The following is a 20,191-nucleotide window of genomic DNA, read 5'->3' on the forward strand; positions in this document are numbered from 1 at the left end:
CTTTGTCCAGGAAAGAAAACATGCCAGTATGGCCACAACACAAAGCCTGACTTGATTAGATTAGACTAATTAAAAAAGAAAACAAATAAATGTGAACAACTTGACAGCATCTAACTTGCATTATGCCTTCAACTGAAAACATTGGGACACTAAATTCTGAGGGTTTTTTTCTTTTCTTTTTGACGCAATGAGAGGTTAGGCTTTAAAAGAACAGAAGCAGCAAGAGACAAAAGAGAAATAAATCGTTTGACGTCCATTTTAATACGTCCAACATAATTTATTATTTCTTAGACTTTCATTTTCTTGATTATTGCAGTAATCCATCCAGTTGTCTAATAATACTGAAATCAATGAGACTTCATCATTTAACTGCGCAATCAAGACCCGCTGCATTCAATGAAACTTAAACATGGTCGGTTTCTCTCTCTCTCTCTCTCTCTCTCTCTCTCTCTCTCATTCATATTGGCTAAAAAGCTCTAGTCCAGAGGCTGCATTCCCCCCCCCCCTTCCTTTTGCATTTTATTCTATTATAATAAAAATGTTCTAAAACACAACATATAAGAAATAAAAGAAGAAATGCAAATGTAGCTAAAAACCACACAGCATCTAGCACAGTTCCTTTCAATTGCTACAACGGGCAGAAAAACCATTAAGTGGTCCTCCAAGACCCTAAGAAATTTCCACGTGGTCCATAAGGGAAAGAAATTTGAGAACTTCCGCTCTAGTAAATTCAACAGCATTAGCTCAGTTGAGGGACTGAACTCAAGAATTGCAAGAAGTTGAATGTACTTGGTATTATATCAGAGGTGACTAACTCTGGGCCCCACAATCAAATTTTCCTCCCTCACCTAGACACCCCCCTTTGTGTGGCCCCCAGAAGGTTGAATAAGGTTGAATGTGGCCCTCAGAGTAAAAAAGGAAAAGGGAAAGTTGGTCAGCTTGTATTATATAAAAAGTTAGATTAAAGAGGCTAAGGCTACAGTTCTACCCTGACACACCTATTGAATTCAATAGGACTTGCTTCTGATTAGACAGGGTTAGGATTAAGCTTCTTAAAGCCAGTTCACCTTATTTTGACTTCTTAAAGCCAAGTCACCTTATTTTGAGCTTGGTTTCCAGAAAACCTGAGTAAATTCTGCTTTTTCAAGTGTTTTGCATGTTTCCTGGAATGCACTGTAAACTCTCGCTGACCCTGTCAACACATAACACCTCTGGCTCAGAGATCTGCGGTTGTTGCTGGTTTCTAACCAGGCCAAGTTCAGTGTGTTATTGTCAGACAGATCATGCTGCAAGGCTGCAACGCACTTACCTGAGGATAAGCCCCACTGAGTACTGGCAAACTTACCTCAGAGTAAACATGTATAAGACTTCACTGCACGTTACTTAACGCTTCATTGACAAATGGCAATTTTTCAAGCCGTATTTTTTTTGGGGGGGGGTGGATAGATGAGAACCCTACCCAGACTTTCTCATCATAAATTGAGGCCAACTCTTGAATATAATATCTCAACACTTTCATATTTCACACCCTATTAATGACTAAATGCCATTGTATCTTATAAAACAAACATTGAGGCATTACATTACAGTACAGTACAGTATTTTAGAAATATTTACTTTGGGTCATATGAAGAACATATTATCACTGTATGCCACTAACTCTTTAAAGCTGTATACCACGTATTTGATTTGTATTATTCTCTAATACGAGATTTACAAAAAAGGAGGGTTAAATTCCAATAATCCGGCCTGATTTAAAGAATGCTTACAATGAAGGCCTGAATAATTAAGATAGGACATGTTGCAATAGACCATAGTTGTGGTTCGAGGACCCGATCCCCGCGTAGTGGAATGAAAACACACGGACACGTGATATAAGGTTAATGGGCAAGAAAAGGCCACAACTTTATTGATTACAGCAAGTGAAAAGGTATTGGCTTAGGCATTGGATCATATCAGTTGACTCCACCCACTCGGAGAGGGGTGAGTCAGAAAGGGGGTTTATTCACCAGTAGGTGGAGCCTGTTGATGCTAATCCAACTATAAGCTCTCCCCTTCCAAGGCACCTGGTTGGGTGCTTGCCCGTGGGCGTGGTGCTCCAGCCAGGTGAGTGAGAGGCAGAGATCGGCTCCTGCCCACAACCCCTCCCCTCTTTTGCAGGAGGAGAATCTCTGTCAACATTTTCCTTTTTTTAAGGGAAATTCCCTGATTCCGAATAGGATTCCACACAAGAAAAGGGAAAAGTTGACAGCTGTGCAATAGGCATGCACAATGCTGAGGTTAATATATGATACAGAAAACAGAAATATACACAAAAAGTTGGCAAACAAAGGTATCCATTAATATGCATGTTTATAACTTTCTCAACAGCTTGATTCATGTCATTTCAATCATACATACTATGCTTTATATTTAGGACAAGATGAAGCTGTAGAGTTTGCACGTTTTAAAATAAGTTTCAATTTTTGAAAATGAAAGAAAATCTTAGCTGACATATATACGACACTGTGAGTGGTAGTGGCTCCCAATATCTCAAGCAAGGGTCTTTTCCATACTCTTAAGCAGAAAGACACATAACAGGGATGCAATGCATATGTTCTATCTACCTTTAGTGAAAATTTATGGTTCATTTATTTTTTACCAGTCTAAATGCTTTTTTTTAAAAAAATTATTGTTAAGTAGAACTTTGCTATTGCAAGTAAACAAATGACGTCATTTTAGTTTCATGACAATAACACAATTCTGCTAAAATAAAACATAAAAATAGTAAGTTGTTCCACATGCATGAGTAGACACAGTTCCCAGGGTTCCCTGGAGAAAGAAAATAACTATGAAAGCAGTTTATGTCTGTGTTGTAGATGTCTCTTAATGTCTTTAAAGACATTAAGGTGGCAACCCTAATCACCTTTTCTACTAAGTATGGACCAATGGGGCTTAATTCTAAGTAAGCATTTTTAAGATCAGGTGGTAAGGTGAAAAGGTGAAGCACGGAAGTAAGCTTTTAATTACAAACAAAGTTTGCTCCTGCCAATTAGTGTAATATCCAATGCAAGTGCTTTCAAGCTTGGATCAATTCTGCTTTTTTCAATATGTGTTGATTCTCCCTGAGCGAGGCTGATTAGCGGTCAAGTACAGAGAACTAATTTTGTTCCATGTTATTCTTGCCTACAGTTTGGCTCTTGTTCAGTTTCAGCGAGACCATTATTTAAAATAGGCACAAATTGCAATCTACTTCATTGAGGTGGTGTTTAATTTAAGACAGGCTATAAAAAGAGTTGGTTTAATCAACATAAGAATGGCTATTATCAACATTTTTAGACTAGATTCCTGTTGTGTTAACTGGAGAGTAGTTTGAACCACACCCTTGCAAAATCTCAATGTTCCCCCTGTTCAAGCAGGCTTTGTTGTTGTTTAGTCGTGACCGACTCTTCGTGACCCCCTGGACCAGAGCACGCCAGGCACTCCTGTCTTCCACTGCCTCCTGCAGTTTGGTCAAACTCATGCTGGTAGCTTCAAGAACACTGTCCAACCATCTCGTCCTCTGTCATCCCCTTCTCCTTGTGCCCTCAATCTTTCCCAACATCAGGGTCTTTTCCAGGGAGTCTTCTCTTCTCATGAGGTGGCCAAAGTATTGGAGCCTCAGCTTCACGATCTGTCCTTCCAGTGAGCACTCAGGGCTGATTTCCTTAAGAATGGAGAGGTTTGATCTTCTTGCAGTCCATGGGACTCTCAAGAGTCTCTTCCAGCACCATAATTCAAAAGCATCAATTCTTCAGTGATCAGCCTTCTTTATGGTCCAGCTCTCACTTCCATACATCACTACTGGGAAAACCATAGCTTTTACTATACGGACCTTTGTTGGCAAGGTGATGTCTCTGCTTTTTAAGATGCTGTCTAGGTTTGTCATCACTTTTCTCCCAAGAAGAAGCATCTTTTCATTTCATGGCTGCTGTCACCATCTGCAGTGATCATGGAGCCCAAGAAAGTAAATCTTCAAGCAGGCTAGAGGATGCTATTATAGCAGAGATCATGTGACACAGCGTGACAACTGGTCTGCTAAAGCTATTAACTCTAGCATGGTTCCTCAGACTGAACAGTACATCCCTGAGGCACAGACCAAGGTGCTTTCCCATTGAGCATCATAACATGTCTGCTTGACCACCTCTTTGTTTCCAGAAAACCAGACCTGACAGCAATATATGTGAAATAGTTCTGCCAAGTAGGTAAAAGAAATACACCTTCAGCCTCTGGACTGCTTACATGAGTCAGGCTAACAGATGCTGGGAGTAGCCATCTTTTAAAAGCACAAACAGGTGGAGGTAAAGCAAAGACTGAACACATTCCCCCCCCCAACAAGTAGTGATCATTCTGCCAAAATTGACCACAATGACCATCTGTTCAGCATATGCAATTCCTCCCAGTGCATGCAAACAGCTCGACATTCACAGAGTCCACCATTGTATCTGAGCATCTTTTGACTGGACTCAGTTTAGAAGATGCTATCACATTAGAGAAGCCAATACTCTAAGTTTCATGCTTTGGGCTTCCTGTTTTAAACACATTATCATAAAATGACCAAACCATGGATACTCTCATATTTCTGGCTGTTTGGAATGCACTGAATAGCACTCACGACTAGGTATGCCTACATTACAGATGTGATTCTTCTGCTCCAATTGGCCACCAAGACACTTTACATCTGCCTAATATTTATCAAATATGTTGTATGCCACCTTGTTCTATTTCCCGTAAAAGTAGGTTTACAGATATTGTGATTTATGAAAACATAAATTCAATGTCTACTTCAGAGGCCCTCCTCAAAGTATCTTATGCCTGGGAGGGGGGAGGAAATAGCCATGTGGTGATCAAGGAGAAGGTTTTTTCAGTGGTGGCACCTGGATGAAGGAATACCCTCTCCTAAAAGGTGAGGAAGGTGCAAATACAAAGATTAAGATATTTGTATTATCTAAGTTGCTCAGCAGTCAATTTTATTGCTTTTTATACTGGTTTTATGGATTTTTCCCCCTGCTTTTAAAACTTTTGATATTTTATATTTCTATTAGTTCATATACAGTGGTGCCTCGCAAGACGAAAATAATCCGTTCTGCGAGTCTCTTCGTCTAGCGGTTTTTTCGTCTTGCGAAGCAACCCTATTAGCGGCTTAGCGGATTAGCGCTATTAGCGGTTTAGCGGCTATTAAAGGCTTAGCGGCTAAAAGGCTATTAGCGGCTTAGCGGCTTAGAAAAAGAGGGGGAAGCGAAAAAACCGCAAGACTCACAAGACGTTTTCGTCTTGCAAAGCAAGCCCATAGGGAAATTCGTCTTGCGAAGCGCATCGAAAAACGGAAAACCCTTTCGTCTAGCGGGTTTTTCGTCTTGCGAGGCATTCGTCTTGCGGGGCACCACTGTAATGTTTTGCATTTTTATTATTGTTTTTATTATTTTGGTCTGCTTAATGGAGAACGGCTCGGGACCGCAATACCTCAAGGACCACCTCTCCCCACATGAACCAACCTGGACCCTGCAATCATCATCTGAGGTCTTTCTTTGTGTGCCTCCTCCACAAGATGCCTGGACAGTGGCAGCATGTGAATGGGCCTTTTCTGCAGTGGCTCCCCATTTGTGGAATGCTCTCCCCAAGGAGGCTTTGCCTGCCACCTTCTTTACATATCTTTAGGCACCAGGCAAAAAACATTTCTCTGTAACCAGGCGTTTAAAATTCTATGGCCTTTTAAATGTGTTTGTGTGTAGGAGTTTTATTGGTTTGTTTCAGCTTTTGCTTTATTACGTATTTTGTGTTCTCATGTTGCATTTTCATGTTGCAACACCCTGTGATCTTCAGGAGCAGGGCGATATACAAATTTAATAAATAATAATAAGTGAAGCATATAAATGCTCTAAATAACATTAAAAAGAACAATGTTTCACCACTTCTCCAAGCTAACTTTGCACATGATTGGATTTATTGTACAAATTGTGAACTATAGGGAGCCAACTTCAACAGCTGCGCTGGCTATTTATTGTAATCATTGGTATGGATTTAATAGATTCTATATATGTATATAGTTTTAATTCTATCAATGTTTAATCGCTTCATATAGATTTTTCTATGCTTTTAGCGGTTCTTATTTTTATCTGTAAGCCAAATTGAGCCCCATCAGGGAAAATAGCGGGGTAAAAATATAATAAATAATAATAATAATAATAGCAACAACAAGTTGCTTTTTGCCTTTCATATCTCCAAAAAGAAAAAGTACTCATTCCAAATAATGAATGCATTAAAAATAATAAAAGGTGACCATGTTGACATGAAAGATAAGCATCTCCCACCATTCAGTGCATAGCCCTTTAGGTCTTGCCATGTCCTTCTCAACTTGCTCCTGGGGCAACTAAACCAGAGGCAACTGCCTTTATTAATCTGCCATCCTTCTCTTGACAGATAAGCTGTCCTAAAGTTGTGGTTCGAGGACCCGATCCCCCCCCCCAAGTGGAATGAATACACAAGGACACATGATATAAGGTTAATGGGCAAGAAAAGGCCACAACTTTATTGGTTACAGCAAGTGAAAAGGTATTGGCTTAGGTATTGGATTACGTCAGCTGACTCCACCCCCTCAGAGCGGGGTGAGTCTGAAACAAGGGGGGTTTATTCACCAGTAGGTGGAGCCTGTTGATGCTAATCCAACTATAGACTCTCCCCTGATGTCACCGAGGGTCGTGCCATGGCCTCCCGCCACGCAGGCATCGGACAGAATACACAACCGCCAGATTCCTTTAACGGAATACCCAAAAATTGAAGGCATAGGCGATGGCCACACCTAGCCCTTCGACACCACGACACATTATTCCAATGCCTAACCTCCCCACCAATACCACGAAAGTTGTGACGATTGCTACGAAGTAGGCGAAAAAACCAAAAAGCCTAATGCCAAATGGAAAAATTCCTACCAGGCCCCCCGGACAACCAGGGCGACCAACCTAAGGTCCATAGCAAGGCCAAGGGAAACTAAGCCCTGAGCTCAAAGGGAGTGGAGGGTGGGTGAACCGCGACGGGACGACGAAGAGTGAGGCTGAGGAGGGGCTGGTGCCGCCGTATTAAGGCTGCTATACACGCCCCCTCGGAGGCACCTGGTTGGGTGCCTGCCGATGGGCGTGGGCGCCAGCCAGGTAAGTGGGAGGCAGGGGGCTAACGCCCCCTGCTAGAGGCGGGGCTCGGGCTCCCGCCCACAACCACTCCCCTCTCTTCAGGAGGAGAGTCTTTATCTCGCAGAAATGAAACCGACATTGATGGAAAACACCAAAGGGAAGAAACCAACACAAATACCACTTCTGTACACTTTAGTAAACTTTTTTTAAAATAATAATAATAATAATAATAATAATAATAATAATAATAATAATAATAATAATAATAATGGTGCAATGGCTGGAAGGTCAGCCATGGCTGGAAGGTAAGTGCCATGGATAACCTGCAATCATTTTTCCTTTCCACCCTCTATACTGGTTTAAATCTGCCAGAGACTAAATAATTGTTTGTTTTTATCTTGCAAGCAAATTAAAGAGTTGTTTGACAGGATACCAGGAGGACAACACGGGAATTAAAATTAATCCCCCAACTCACATAAAAGGAAACAATGGGTGAGTGAAAGGAGTGGAGACTACATCATGACTTAGTATTAAAGCGAGACGAACTGCACCTCAGTGTAACTCAAGCCAACGTAAACTGGAACATATCGAGCACAAAGTTCTTTCTCTTTTGTCTTATAAAAACAGAGCACTGGAACCAATGGCTGAACTAAGTTAGCATTCTGCTGTTCAGAGAACATTAGTAATGACTTCCTGTACTTTGCGGCAGCTTCCAGTAAGGGACCCTCGTTGATAGGAGAAATCTGCTGGGGTTGCGGCGCTCATCTCGCTTTATTGGCCGAGGGAGCCGGAGTACAGCTTCCGGGTCATGTGGCCAGCATGACTAAGCTGCTTCTGGTGAACCAGAGCAGCACACGGAAACGCCGTTTACCTTCCCACCACAGTGGTACCTATTTATCTATTTGCACGTTGATGTGCTTTCGAACTGGTAGGTTGGCAGGAGCAGGGACCGAGCAACGGGAGCTCACCCCGTTGCAGGGATTCGAACCGCCAACCTTCTGATCAGCAAGTCCTAGGCTCTGTGGTTTAACCCACAGTGCCACCCGCGTCCCTTTGGTGAAAGTAGCATACAAAAATTTTTGTTTGGAGAAAGTAGCATACAAAAATGCATTACAAACAGGGGAAACGTTTCCAGAGATGTGTGTATATTAGCAAAAACGTGAACTTGAATGCTGACAACGTTTTTGCGAGAATTTATTATTATTATTGTTGTGAACTGTTGTGAAAATGTGAGCTGAATTTAAGCCTGGAAAATCAAGGCACTGAATTTAAGAGATCCACCCTTGCCAACTCCCATCAACTTTACTTCAAGCAGTGATCACAAAAAGCATGTGTTTTTAAACATTTGTCACATTTTTGGATATTCACATTTTACATATTTAGGTGTAGACTTAAAAAAAAAAACAAAACCCACAGGTATACAAAACTTTAAAAGGATATCACATAAACCGTAGCCAGCTTGAGGCTGTTCATGCACACCAAGAGTTGTTGGCAGCGACACAGCTGCATATGCTGTTTACATTAAAAGATGATGTGTTTCTACTGCAAACACTGGCTACAAGCAAGGCAGCCTTACGCTGAAAGCTGCTGCTGCAAAAATACCAAAATGGGCTGGGTTTTTTGGGGGGAGGGCTTGCTTTGTGTTTTTTTAACGTAGCTCATTCCAATTGCTGGCAGTTTGGGGTCTGCATCAAGTTTCGTTTTCCTTCTCAACGTGGATTATCACTGGGAATAACAATTCTGCAGCCTAAATTAGGCCCTGAGCGAGACTTGTGAGCTTTCCCACCATCGGCAAATTAAGCCCTCCGGGGTGCAGAGGAAGGCCAATTACCTCCTACAGAGATGCCCAGGCTGGAACCCCAGTTGACTAAAACCTTGTAAACAGCCTTGTGAGAGAGACAGCCCCTCTTAGGAAAACCGGTTATTCTCCCCAAAATGGAGAGGATACTTACAGACTCCCAGCTTCACACTGGCTAAGCAAATACGATGTGGTTATTCAAAGACTGGTGCTTGAACTTCAGACACAGCTGTGACAAAGGCTGGTTTTGTGCCTAAAGAGTAAAGCGGCCCCTTGCTAAATATGTAAAGGTCCTAATTAAATCATGTCCAGCGGTGATATATACGGAGAGTCCTCTGCAAAGTGTCTGCCCATCTCCCCAACCACCAGCAGATGTCGAAACTTCTTCCTGACAAGCATGAATTATGATTGGCTGGGTGAGGCACTTGTCAGTCAATACCCACCTGGGTCAGATACCCCTTAAAAGATGACAACTGTGTTGCAGTCTTTGTCTTTTCTGAATCCCCTCCCACACTCCAGTAACCAGCAACTGATGCCTAAAGCGGCCTATGCCACAGGTAGCCACAGAGGGTAAGTGAAGTTTGGATTAAGTGTAGGGTTAGTTATACCAATATTGTGGCACAGTGCTTTATATCTATTTGGAACTGCATGCAGTACTTGCTATTCCTCCCCTCTTCTTCCTTTTTCCTTTTTCCATAAACTGCTTCATTGGATTTCTGTACCAGTTTGTGAACACACTCAAGGGCCAGTTAACCTCCCACATGGCTTAGGTTGCTGGGATCATGCAACTGGTTGTTAGAGTACAGTACAGTGGTACCTCGGGTTACATACGCTTCAGGTTACAGATGCTTCAGGTTACAGACTCCGCTAACCCAGAAATAGTACCTCGGGTTAAGAACTTTGCTTCAGGATGAGAACAGAAATTGTGCTCCGGTGGCGCGGCAGCAATGGGAAGCCCCATTAGCTAAAGTGGTGCTTCAGGTTAAGAACAGTTTCAGGTTAAGAACGTACCTCCAAAACGAATTAAGTTATTAACCCAAGGTACCACTGTACCTGGAAAAGTGGCGGGGGGCAGACTGGCATTGCCAAGCTGGAGATCTGGAATTTAGCGGGCTGCTCCCTTACTCCTGAGGTGACCACTGTAAGGCAGTAGGAATCCTGCACCCCTGGCTCTATGTGTGTATGTGTGAGAATGTAGAGGCTCGTTCCCATTATCCAGATGGTAACTGTGGCTACAGCAAAAATAATGGCTTGTGCCCAAGGCTGCATACGAATAGTCTACCTAAGCTAGGTGATTATTATAGATTCTGTACAGCTACAAGGTTGAAGGCAAGGTGAGGCTCAAGACAAGCTTTTTATTCAGTCTGGGGAAACCAGACAATAGATGAAACTTGGATGCATCTCTAAGGATGTCACAATAATGCGTTTTTTGGATGGGTGAGGTCAGAATTGGAGCTCACAACAACACTTTAGTTCTATTACTGCTTCTGGTACGACAGATTTATTTATTTTTTTAAAAGAAATGGAGCATATTCCTTAACTAGAGTCCTAAAAGACATATAGTGGAAAAATAAGACGTGGAGGATTTTGTCTGTGTTTATCTTAAAGTAAAAAACTATACAAGGAATGAGAGAAATCCTCTATTTGTTTGTTGGAAAAGGAAATGGGATAGCTGTCTTATTTTCTTTTTCTCTCCTCCTCATGAAAATGATTCTTCTTCTTTGGCGATCACTCGTAGCCAAGAAAAATTGTCTTCCATAAACACGGGTTTAACAATGAGTCCGTAAGTGACTGTGGAGGCCAATTCTGGATCCACGTGAACAGGGGACTCGACTGAATATTGGAAAAGCAATGTATTGGACATGTTGTGCTGCCTGCTTCTATGACCACGGAGCTTTTTGCTGCTGTTTGTGTTTCTCCAAGCTCAGTTCTTCAGTCTCACTTGAAACCGTGTGGAAGAGAAGGGAGGAAGCAATCAGGGAAATCTTTCTATCTCTCACTATTCTTAGATAACAGAAGCACCATGAGAGGAACAAGATAATAGAAAACCTACTTAAGACAAGAATCTAGTAGAAGCACTTTCTGTTCAGTCCCTACAATGGGAAGGACAAGCATGAGTATGAAAAAGCAACAACAGTTTGCATTTTATTTGTTAAAGCACCCATTTTGCAAAACCGGTTCATTTAAGAAAAAGGCGGAAAATAAATTATCATTAAACCATGTGTTTCTATAGAAAGATGTTAATTTTACTTTGTGAAATTGCATTGTAAATGCAAAGCTCTAGATGCAAACAATTATTTATCTGTTTACTACCTTCAGGCTACCGTAGCAGTTGCTGTTTCTTTTATGTGGGAGGGGGGAAATCTGTGTAAAATTTAAACACAGGGGACTAATTAGCAATTTGTCCAGAAGAATCATAGAAGACTGAATTCACAACAAATGAGGTATCTGGATATCTTTCAGTATTATAAGGATTTTACATGCCTTAAAAATAAATAAATATGTATATCCATTTTGTAGCTTACTTGGACAAGGAATTGCCATACTGAATCAAATTTGAGGATAGAACTAGTTTTGCTTTTACAATTTGTCATAACTGCTTTTCTACATACTGTGCTTGTCAATAACCCTGGAAAATTGGCGGTGGGGGAAGGCAGTTTTCCATTTATCTTCTCATTCCTGCCCTCCCCCATGTAAAATCTGTATATTGATTTCCATTCTTAAATGAAACAAGTGAATGGGGATTGGCTCTGCCAGCAGAGAGATCAAAGGACTCTCTCATTTTATAGAGAAATAGAATATCCTTAGAGTTTGATTGACTAGATTACTGCATAAATGATACATCCTGCCAGCACAGAAACTATCCCCCCACCCTCACAAGCTTGGTCATTCTTTGTAACGCAAAACACACCAATTCTAAAATGGATTAACTCTTTATGTACTGCCCACAACTCTTTAGGGGAACAGCGGTATACAAATGAAATAAAATACACAGATAAATGTTTGAAGTCTCATAAAAATCAATGGGGTTTCCCAGTGCTTTTTTTCTTAAATCAAATGTTTAGGGGTACTCTAATTTTCCTACTCATATTGAAATACTGTCTCTCAATGAGGCCAAACTTAGATTCACCAAATCTACCCCTAGATTCACAGAGGTATGCGGAAAAAAAGCACTGGGGTTTCCCCACCAGTAAATGTGCTTAGAAATCGGGTCCTCCCTTAAAGAGGACATGTATTGCGGTGAGACCTGGAAACCGACACCTTGTGTTGTGGGTGGGTATGATTGGTCAGCCACAACACCCGATTGGTAGGTCCCTCGTAGCTGGGTGTAATCTGGCCAATGGGATGCAGTCCAAACGGTTCGAGGGACCTATTTATGCCCATGCACGTGACCCAGAGCTTCCTCTTTTGGCTCTTGCATTCAGAACATCCGCCCACCTCTCCCTACTTTTAGGGGTTTGCGCTTGACCTTGCTATGCCGTCGTGTGTCGCCTGTCATTGGGACAGGGGCACGGCAGGAATTTTCTCCACTTGGCTGATTGGCTGTTGCCATTTGGGTTCCGCCTGCTGCGTAGCAAATCGTCACAACTTGTAAGGTTGCAGATAGGCTCTGGTTCATGTGATAGGGATGGGAGAACGCTCTCACCATCCCTATGTGTAGGGTATTCTGTTAAAGGAATCCAGGGACTTGATGGTTTGGTCAACCCCTGAGAGGGGGTTGTGCCCGTGCCTGAGTCCAGGGGGACATTTGGGTGGCGGAGTTAGCCCGTTCCCAGCTTTCCGCTTATCCAGGTGTTCACCCTTGGCTGACCTATGCTGGAACCCTGGGTCAGCGCTACCTGCATGGCAGGGAGCTAGTCGAACCAGAGCCTATGCAACCAATCACTTTCTGTAATCAATAAAGTTGTGGCCTAAATTCTGCCAAAAACCAAAACCAAAATTTGAGTCAAGTGTGAATTTATTTAGGGGGGAGGTTTCTGGGTCTGAACATGCAAATGGAGTTTCAGTATTTTGCCGTAACTTGAGGCACTTAACATCTCAAACTAAGCTAGTATATTAGACAGAATGCTATTTTTTGTTTGCTTTTCATTTTCTGTTTTTCTAATGCCATCTCACTTTTGTGTAATAGCTTTGCCTTAGGTGTTCAAAAACTCTTGCCAAATACCCACTAAGCCTGCAGCTGCTTGAAACTAAATTACTTTTGATACAGTGCAAAGAAGAGATAAACGGTACAACTGAAAATCAACCCAAGTTAAATAAGAAAGGTGTGTACAGACACATATCTGCTTTACTCTTGACGGCTGTTATCATGGGTTACTGTTTTACAGTTGCTACTGCTAAACAGTGCCTAGTAACTACAGGTAAAGGTACCCCTGACCATTAGGTCCAGTCGCGGACGACTGGGGTTGCGTGCTCATCTCACTCTATAGGCCGAGGGAGCCGGTGTTTGTCCGCAGACAGCTTGCGGGTCATGTGGCCAGCATGGCTAAGCCGCTTCTGGCGAACCAGAGCAGCACACGGAAACGCCGTTTACCTTCCTGCCAGAGCAGTACCTATTTATCTACTTGCACTTTGATGTGCTTTTGAACTGCTAGGTGGGCAGGAGCTGGGACCGAGCAACGGGAGCTCACCCCGTCGTGGGGATTTGAACCACCGACCTTCTGATTGGCAAGCCCTAGGCTCTGTGGTTTAGACCACAGCGCCACCTGCGTCCTAACTACAGTATAGGTAACTTTAAAATGGGAATGAGAAGGAGAACAAACCCCATCTGTCTGGGTTGAAGGAACTAGATAATGATAGCTAGGCTGAGTTTGATGCCACTGTTTGACACTTGTTTTTTCATGCTAGACGTTGGCAATGAATAATTCTGAGAGCAAGTGTGGAGGAAATCCAGTCCCCAGAACCATCACACCTATCACATGACAAGGCTGCCTGTATGCAGGTAATCCAGCACTTCAAAATCAATCTAGCTCTTTCTTCCCTCGATTGCCATTTATGGAATGCTCTCCCTAGGGAGACTCACCTGAGATCTTGAGGTGCCAGGCAAAAACATTCCTCTTCTCCCAGGTCTTTGGCTAATTATTGTTTTTGCTTGTTATTATGGTATGCATTTTTGTGTGTTTTTATATTGTACAGGAGGAGGAGGAGGAGTTTGGATTTGATATCCCGCCTTTCACTCCCCTTCAGGAGTCTCAAAGCGGCTAACATTCTCCTTTCCCTTCCTCCCCCACAACAAACACTCTGTGAGGTGAGTGGGGCTGAGAGACTTCAGAGAAGTGTGACTGGCCCAAGGTCACCCAGCAGCTGCATGTGGAGGAGCGGAGACGCGAACCCGGTTTTCCCAGATTACGAGACTACCGCTCTTAACCACCAGCTGCCCTGTGATCTTCAGATGAAGTTCACATTGACATTTAATAAATAATACATTGAAATTTAACATTAACATTTAATAAATAATAATTATAACTATGCACAAAAATAGCTGTATATTTATTTGGATATTGGGTCATATACATTACTCCGGGAACGCCCCCCTCAAAAGTGAAAATCACGTTTGACTCGAAAAGTTTGCAGACTATTCAACACTGTGGGAAGAAAGCCTACAAGATACCTATCTTATTATAGCTTCACACATTTCACACCAACACAGCCTTTTGTCTTAGGACTAGAAGTACAGAAAGCTAAATTTATCAGAACCAGTTCATACAATGCTTTTCCCTATTATTCAAGCCCTCTTGCATGTGAGCTTGAATGTTGGGCTCATACAAGCTCACATTGCAGGGACAGGTGGAAGGGTTCACACAGACTGCATAAAGTCTCCTTTGAACTCCTGACTCAAAGCATTGGCATAATGAGATCCATGCTCTGACTTAGAATAAAGGTAAAGGGACCCCTGACCATTAGGTCCAGTCGTGACCGACTCTGGGGTTGCGGCACTCATCTCACTTTATTGGCCTAGGGAGCCGGCGTACAGCTTCCGGGTCATGTGGCCAGCATGATTAAGCCGCTTCTGGCAAACCAGAGCAGCGCATGGAAACGCCGTTTACCTTTCCACCGGAGCGGTACCTATTTATCTACTTGTACTCTGCCATGCTTTCGAAGTGCTAGGTTGGCAGGAGCAGGGACCGAGCAACAGGAGCTCACCCTGTCACGGGGATTCGAACCGCCGACCTTTTGATTGGCAAGTCCTAGGCTCTGTGGTTTAACCCACAGCGCCACCCGCGTGCCTTCTGACTTAGAATAGGAAAGAAACAGGGGAATTGTTCAGAGTTCTTGCTAATATGTCCAGGTGTCAGGAATAGAAAGGGTTAAACCAGAAATCGCAACCTCAGACTCTGTTCTGAGAGAAGAGGCATAGGGCAGCCTGACCTTGCCTCCGCACTCTTTCCCAACTCTTCTCACTAGCCTCTTGACCCAATCAGAACAAGCCTTTCAACCATGCTATTTGTGTCCGATTATGCATCTGCTTTGCAGGGATAATCCTTGTTCATAGCCTGACCCTTGGAAAGCCAAGACTTATTCATGTGAATAACCAACCTAGTACAGAAAAATCTCATCTGAACAACAGAGGAAGACTGCTATTGTTGCACTCATGCCTTCCTTGTGATCATGTTGTTGGTCAGTGTGGGACACAGGGTACTGGACTAGGTAGGACTTTGGTTTGATCCAACAGTGCTTCTCTTGTGTGATTCCACCTCCCATATTCTGAAGTGAGATGATCCTGAAGTGACAACGCTTGAAGTGACTTCTGCCACTTTGAGCCAGCACCCGCTGAAATGCTTCTTTGAAATACAAGTATCTCAACTCGCCACCACATGCAAAAACATGCAACCTTTGCATCCGGTTTCTAGAACAAGAATTTAAGCAGATCTTACCTCAGAAAATCTTTGTATGTCTTGGGTCAAAGTCCCCACCCTTTTCCATTTGTAGTGTTTGAGCAACTTCAGAATTGCAGGGTTCACAGCGTTATCGGATGGCACTGTCCGGAAGAAATAAGGATACTTTTTCTTATCAGCTAGCTCTGGTGTCGTTGCTGCGAAGGAAAGCTGAAAAACAAAAACCATTTTTCAAAATATCAGCTTAATCTAATAGTCTGCAATATGTGTGTGTGTTATGAAAGATTAAAACAAAAACCAATTACATACATGCCTGTTATCCAAATTATACATATGCCTGCCCCAGAACATGGCCATAGCTGTAAGTAATGCCAATAGGAGGATTCCTGATAAAAATAGCTGCTCCAGGGGTCAGGTGCCGCTTTGATGGGAGATGGTGGTTCAAGAGTTTGGGGTGGGGAGATCTCTTTCTATTGATGGGCAGAAGGGCTCTCATGTGACAGTGAAAAGATGTGAAAAACACTGATCCACACTTGCTTTCCCATGCAACCAATTTACCAGATGCAAAACATATGCACATTGATTGGTCCCGAGTTGCCTCCTCATAGATTCTCAAGTCCATACAGAAGGTCATCCTTGAAGCCAATGGATCAACTGGCCTCATAATATGAATTATGCATCTATTAATGTACATAGATATGATAGATATGATACTAGTTAACAGGAAAACCAGGTTGCATTTATTTGCATGAAATTAATTCAGCGGCGATTTAGCTACAGTTTCTGTAATGCTTTCAGTGGTTTAGGCCAGAATAAAGCTCCCACTGGTGGTAGCTTCCTGTGAGATGAGTTCTGCTAATGAGACTCCCTCCAATCCTGTAGCCCCTTAAAAATCTGTTTCAGGGGCTGTGAGGGGGGCCGGGAATTCCACACACAAAAAACTGCTCTGCCCCATCCTCTAGCAAGAGCTTTCAATCCTGGATAGTAGAAGGAGTCCCACCTCACCACTGTTCCCCATTCATAGAGGGCCAGTGAGGATGCAAGCCATTCATAATACAGTGGTACCTCGGGTTACATACGCTTCAGGTTACATACGCTTCAGGTTACAGACTCTGCTAACCCAGAAATAGTGCTTCAGGTTAAGAACTTTGCTTCAGGATGAGAACAGAAATCGTGCTCTGGTGGTGTGGCAGCAGCAGGAGGCCCCATTAGCTAAAGTGGTGCTTCAGGTTAAGTACAGACTTCTGGAACGAATTAAGTACTTAACCCGAGGTACCACTGTACTGTTGCTTGATTCTCCCACAGCCCACAGCAGCAGCCTTGTATTCAAACAGAAATTAAACACTGCTCCCAAACATTGCTCTGACTCACCCTCCAGCTTGCTGATTTTCTTCTAGGTCACATCACTGCTACCTCCAAACTCTGGCTTTTTTCTGTTGAGGGAGGGGGCCTCATCCATTTGACATCTTGCACCAAGCCCCTTAATGGCTTGCTATCCAGGCTATCACCTCACCAGGAGGGTAGCCCGGCTATTCCAAGAATTAGAAGCCTGGATTAAATTCTAACACTTGCTGGATCCAGAGTTTAGAGGGGTCTGGCGCACCATTTTAACACCCCGAACTCCTAACAATATAATTCTTGTTAAAAGTATATATACACAAAATAAATATCTCTTGGCACTTATAACAATTCTACATACAGTGGGTACAAACGCTTCGGGTTACAAGCACTTTGGGTTACAAATTCCACTAAACCGGAAGTAGTCCCTCGGGTTGCAAACTTTGCCCCAGGATGAGAACGGAAATTGTGCGCTGGCAGCAGGAGGCCCCATTAGCAAAAGCGTGCCTCAGGTTAAGAACGGGTTAAGAACAGACCTCCGGAACGAATTAAGTTCGTAACCCGAGGTACCACTGTATTGAGTACTGACAATTGAATCAATCCACTGCTAGCAACAATGAATACCACTAGAATTTCTAAATCCCAATCTTGTTATTCAAACATACATAAAACCCTATTATTGATATATTTTAATAGACATATAGTTTTAATTCTATCGATATTTAATTGTTTTTAAATAATTTTTAAATGTTTTTAGCGGTTCTTATTTTTATCTGTAAGCTGTTGGGTTCCCCTTCAGGTGGGGTATGAATGAAATAACAACATGTCCCATTAAAGCACATATTTTGTTTTATTTTTTATTTAAAATCGTTTTTATTTGATTTTACAAACATAGAGTTAAAACAATACCAAAAACCTATCCATATATGGAGATTCCTCTGAATCTTCAGATTTCCCACCATCCCCTCCATGGGTCCTGTTGTCAACATTTTCAACTGCATATTATTTTGTAATCTATATTTGAATCTGTCCATATTGTCCATAGTGTTTGTTACAAGTGTTATAAAAATCCTGCTAATTAAAGTACATATTTTAAATACATATTAAATATCAGTGGTAATTTAATTTCTCCAGCAAACATCATAAAATTTCCAAATGCTAATAGCATTTTAAGACTTCTTCTTTTTCTAAAAAATCACATGTAATATATAATTTGGTATCTGAAGAAGTGTGCATGCACACAAAAGCTCATACCAATAACAAACTTAGTTGGTCTCTAAGGTGCTACTGGAAGGAATTTTTATTTTATTTTATATAATTTCAGTTTGCAATAAGCAAATGACTTGTGAACTGGGATGCACTTATTTGGTTAGGAGGTGAGAAGAGCTACAAACCTTCCAAAGTTTCCTATTAAAGGTATTGGAACTTTGTCCTAATGCCAAATATTTGCACTAGCTAGTAGTTCCAAATCAAGATGCACATAGACTACATTGTTCAGACAGTGGAGATTAGCAGTCAGCACTTCCTTCACTCCCCTGTATTCTACCCATTATCCATCCTGCCGCTTGCAGCATTTCCGAGCCACTAAACATTTCATAATTAGAGGATTCCAACAGGCAGAATCCTCTAATTATAGCTCTCTATAATTTGAAACTTTCCCATTGCTATTCTAAATACATGAGAATTATAGGGTCACAGGCATGCCTCTGTGTTAAGAGTGAGTTGGCCAAATCACATTCTGCCATTATTATGAGAAATTGTGAGGGCCAGGAGGTTTTATGGCTTCTGGTTAGAAAATGGTTCAGTGGACTGAGATGATACTTGGCAGAGTGTGAAAAGTAAGTTTGAGGATGGTCCTTGATGAATTTGGAGTAGAAAGGATAAGAAATTGCTTGTTTCCAAGGAGGTAAAGACGTCTGTTGAACAATTAAGGGTTTACAGACTGAACTAGATAGCCAATGTTCTACTGTCAGAACACCAGCTGCTAGGATTTGTGTAGGGTTTATTTCTTGCCACCTTCTTCTCCCAATGATAACCCACAATGAAGGGTGGTGCTGTGGGTTAAACCACAGAGCCTAGGACTTGCCGATCAGAAGGACGGAGGTTCGAATCCCCATGACGGGGTGAGCTCCCATTGCTCGGTCCCTGCTCCCGCCAACCTAGCAGTTCGAAAGCACCTCAAAGTGCAAGTAGATAAATAGGTACCGCTCTGGCGGGAAGGTAAACGGTGTTTCCGTGCGCTGCTCTGGTTCGCCGGAAGTGGCTTTGTCATGCTGCCCACGTGACCCGGAAGCTGTACGCCGGCTCCCTAGGCCAATAAAGTGAGATGAGCACCGCAACCCCAGAGTTGGTCGCGACTGGACCTAATGGTCAGGGGTCCCTTTACCTTACCTTTATTCCTTGCCCTCTTCTTCTCCCAATGATAACCCACAAGGCAGCAGATATTTCCTCCTGGATGAGATGCCTTCCTCCCAGGTTAGTGAGCCCCATCTGCCCCTCACTTCCCTGTACAGCACATGCAGAAACTGCCTTCTTTACCATTGGACCCACTTTTGGTCTCATCCGCTCAATCCACTGGAGCCCCTAACTCACCAACGTCTGCCCTCACCTGGTTTAACCAGCTAGTCGCTGCAGGGTGTGGCCATTGCCGCATGCTGACAGCTTCCAGGAACCACAGGTGAGAGCAGAGTGCAGGGGGGGGGGGAACCAAAGGTGGACAAACGATCCCAGAAGGAGCATGACATGTTCCGCACCAGAGGTACGAATATTCCTTTTTTAAAAACCCCTTTGAGATGTTTTGTCAAAACAAAAAAATCAGCTCAGAAATAAAATACTGGAGAAAACATTCCAGATTGTGTTTTTAATATTTTATGATCAAATGTGTGTCTCAGTGAAAAATGCAATGTAATTAGCTGCCACCAATCCTTTGTCACACTGTTAACAAATTAGCAACTTATTCAAGCGAGCTTTTAAAATTATTTCATTTCATTTACAGACAAGAAAAAAAACTGAACAAAAAACATGGTTACTTCCTAACTTCCATTCTTCCCTAAGACAAAAGTTCCATGATGTGA

The 20,191-nt window shown here is 42.5% G+C and overlaps 1 protein-coding gene across 1 annotated transcript in view; it reads right to left on the minus strand.

Annotated features, from left to right (window-relative positions):
* The window catches only part of GABBR2 (gamma-aminobutyric acid type B receptor subunit 2), a 305,888-nt gene that overhangs the window by 208,421 nt on the left and 77,276 nt on the right, over positions 1 to 20,191 (minus strand). The window contains exon 3 of the mRNA XM_081206236.1: positions 15,819 to 15,989. Coding sequence (XP_081062362.1) covers positions 15,819 to 15,989 — 171 coding nt within the window. The remainder of the gene's footprint in view (positions 1 to 15,818; positions 15,990 to 20,191) is intronic.

This window comes from Podarcis bocagei (assembly GCF_964188305.1).
Source record: "Podarcis bocagei genome assembly, chromosome: 8".
Lineage (NCBI taxonomy): Eukaryota > Metazoa > Chordata > Lepidosauria > Squamata > Lacertidae > Podarcis > Podarcis bocagei.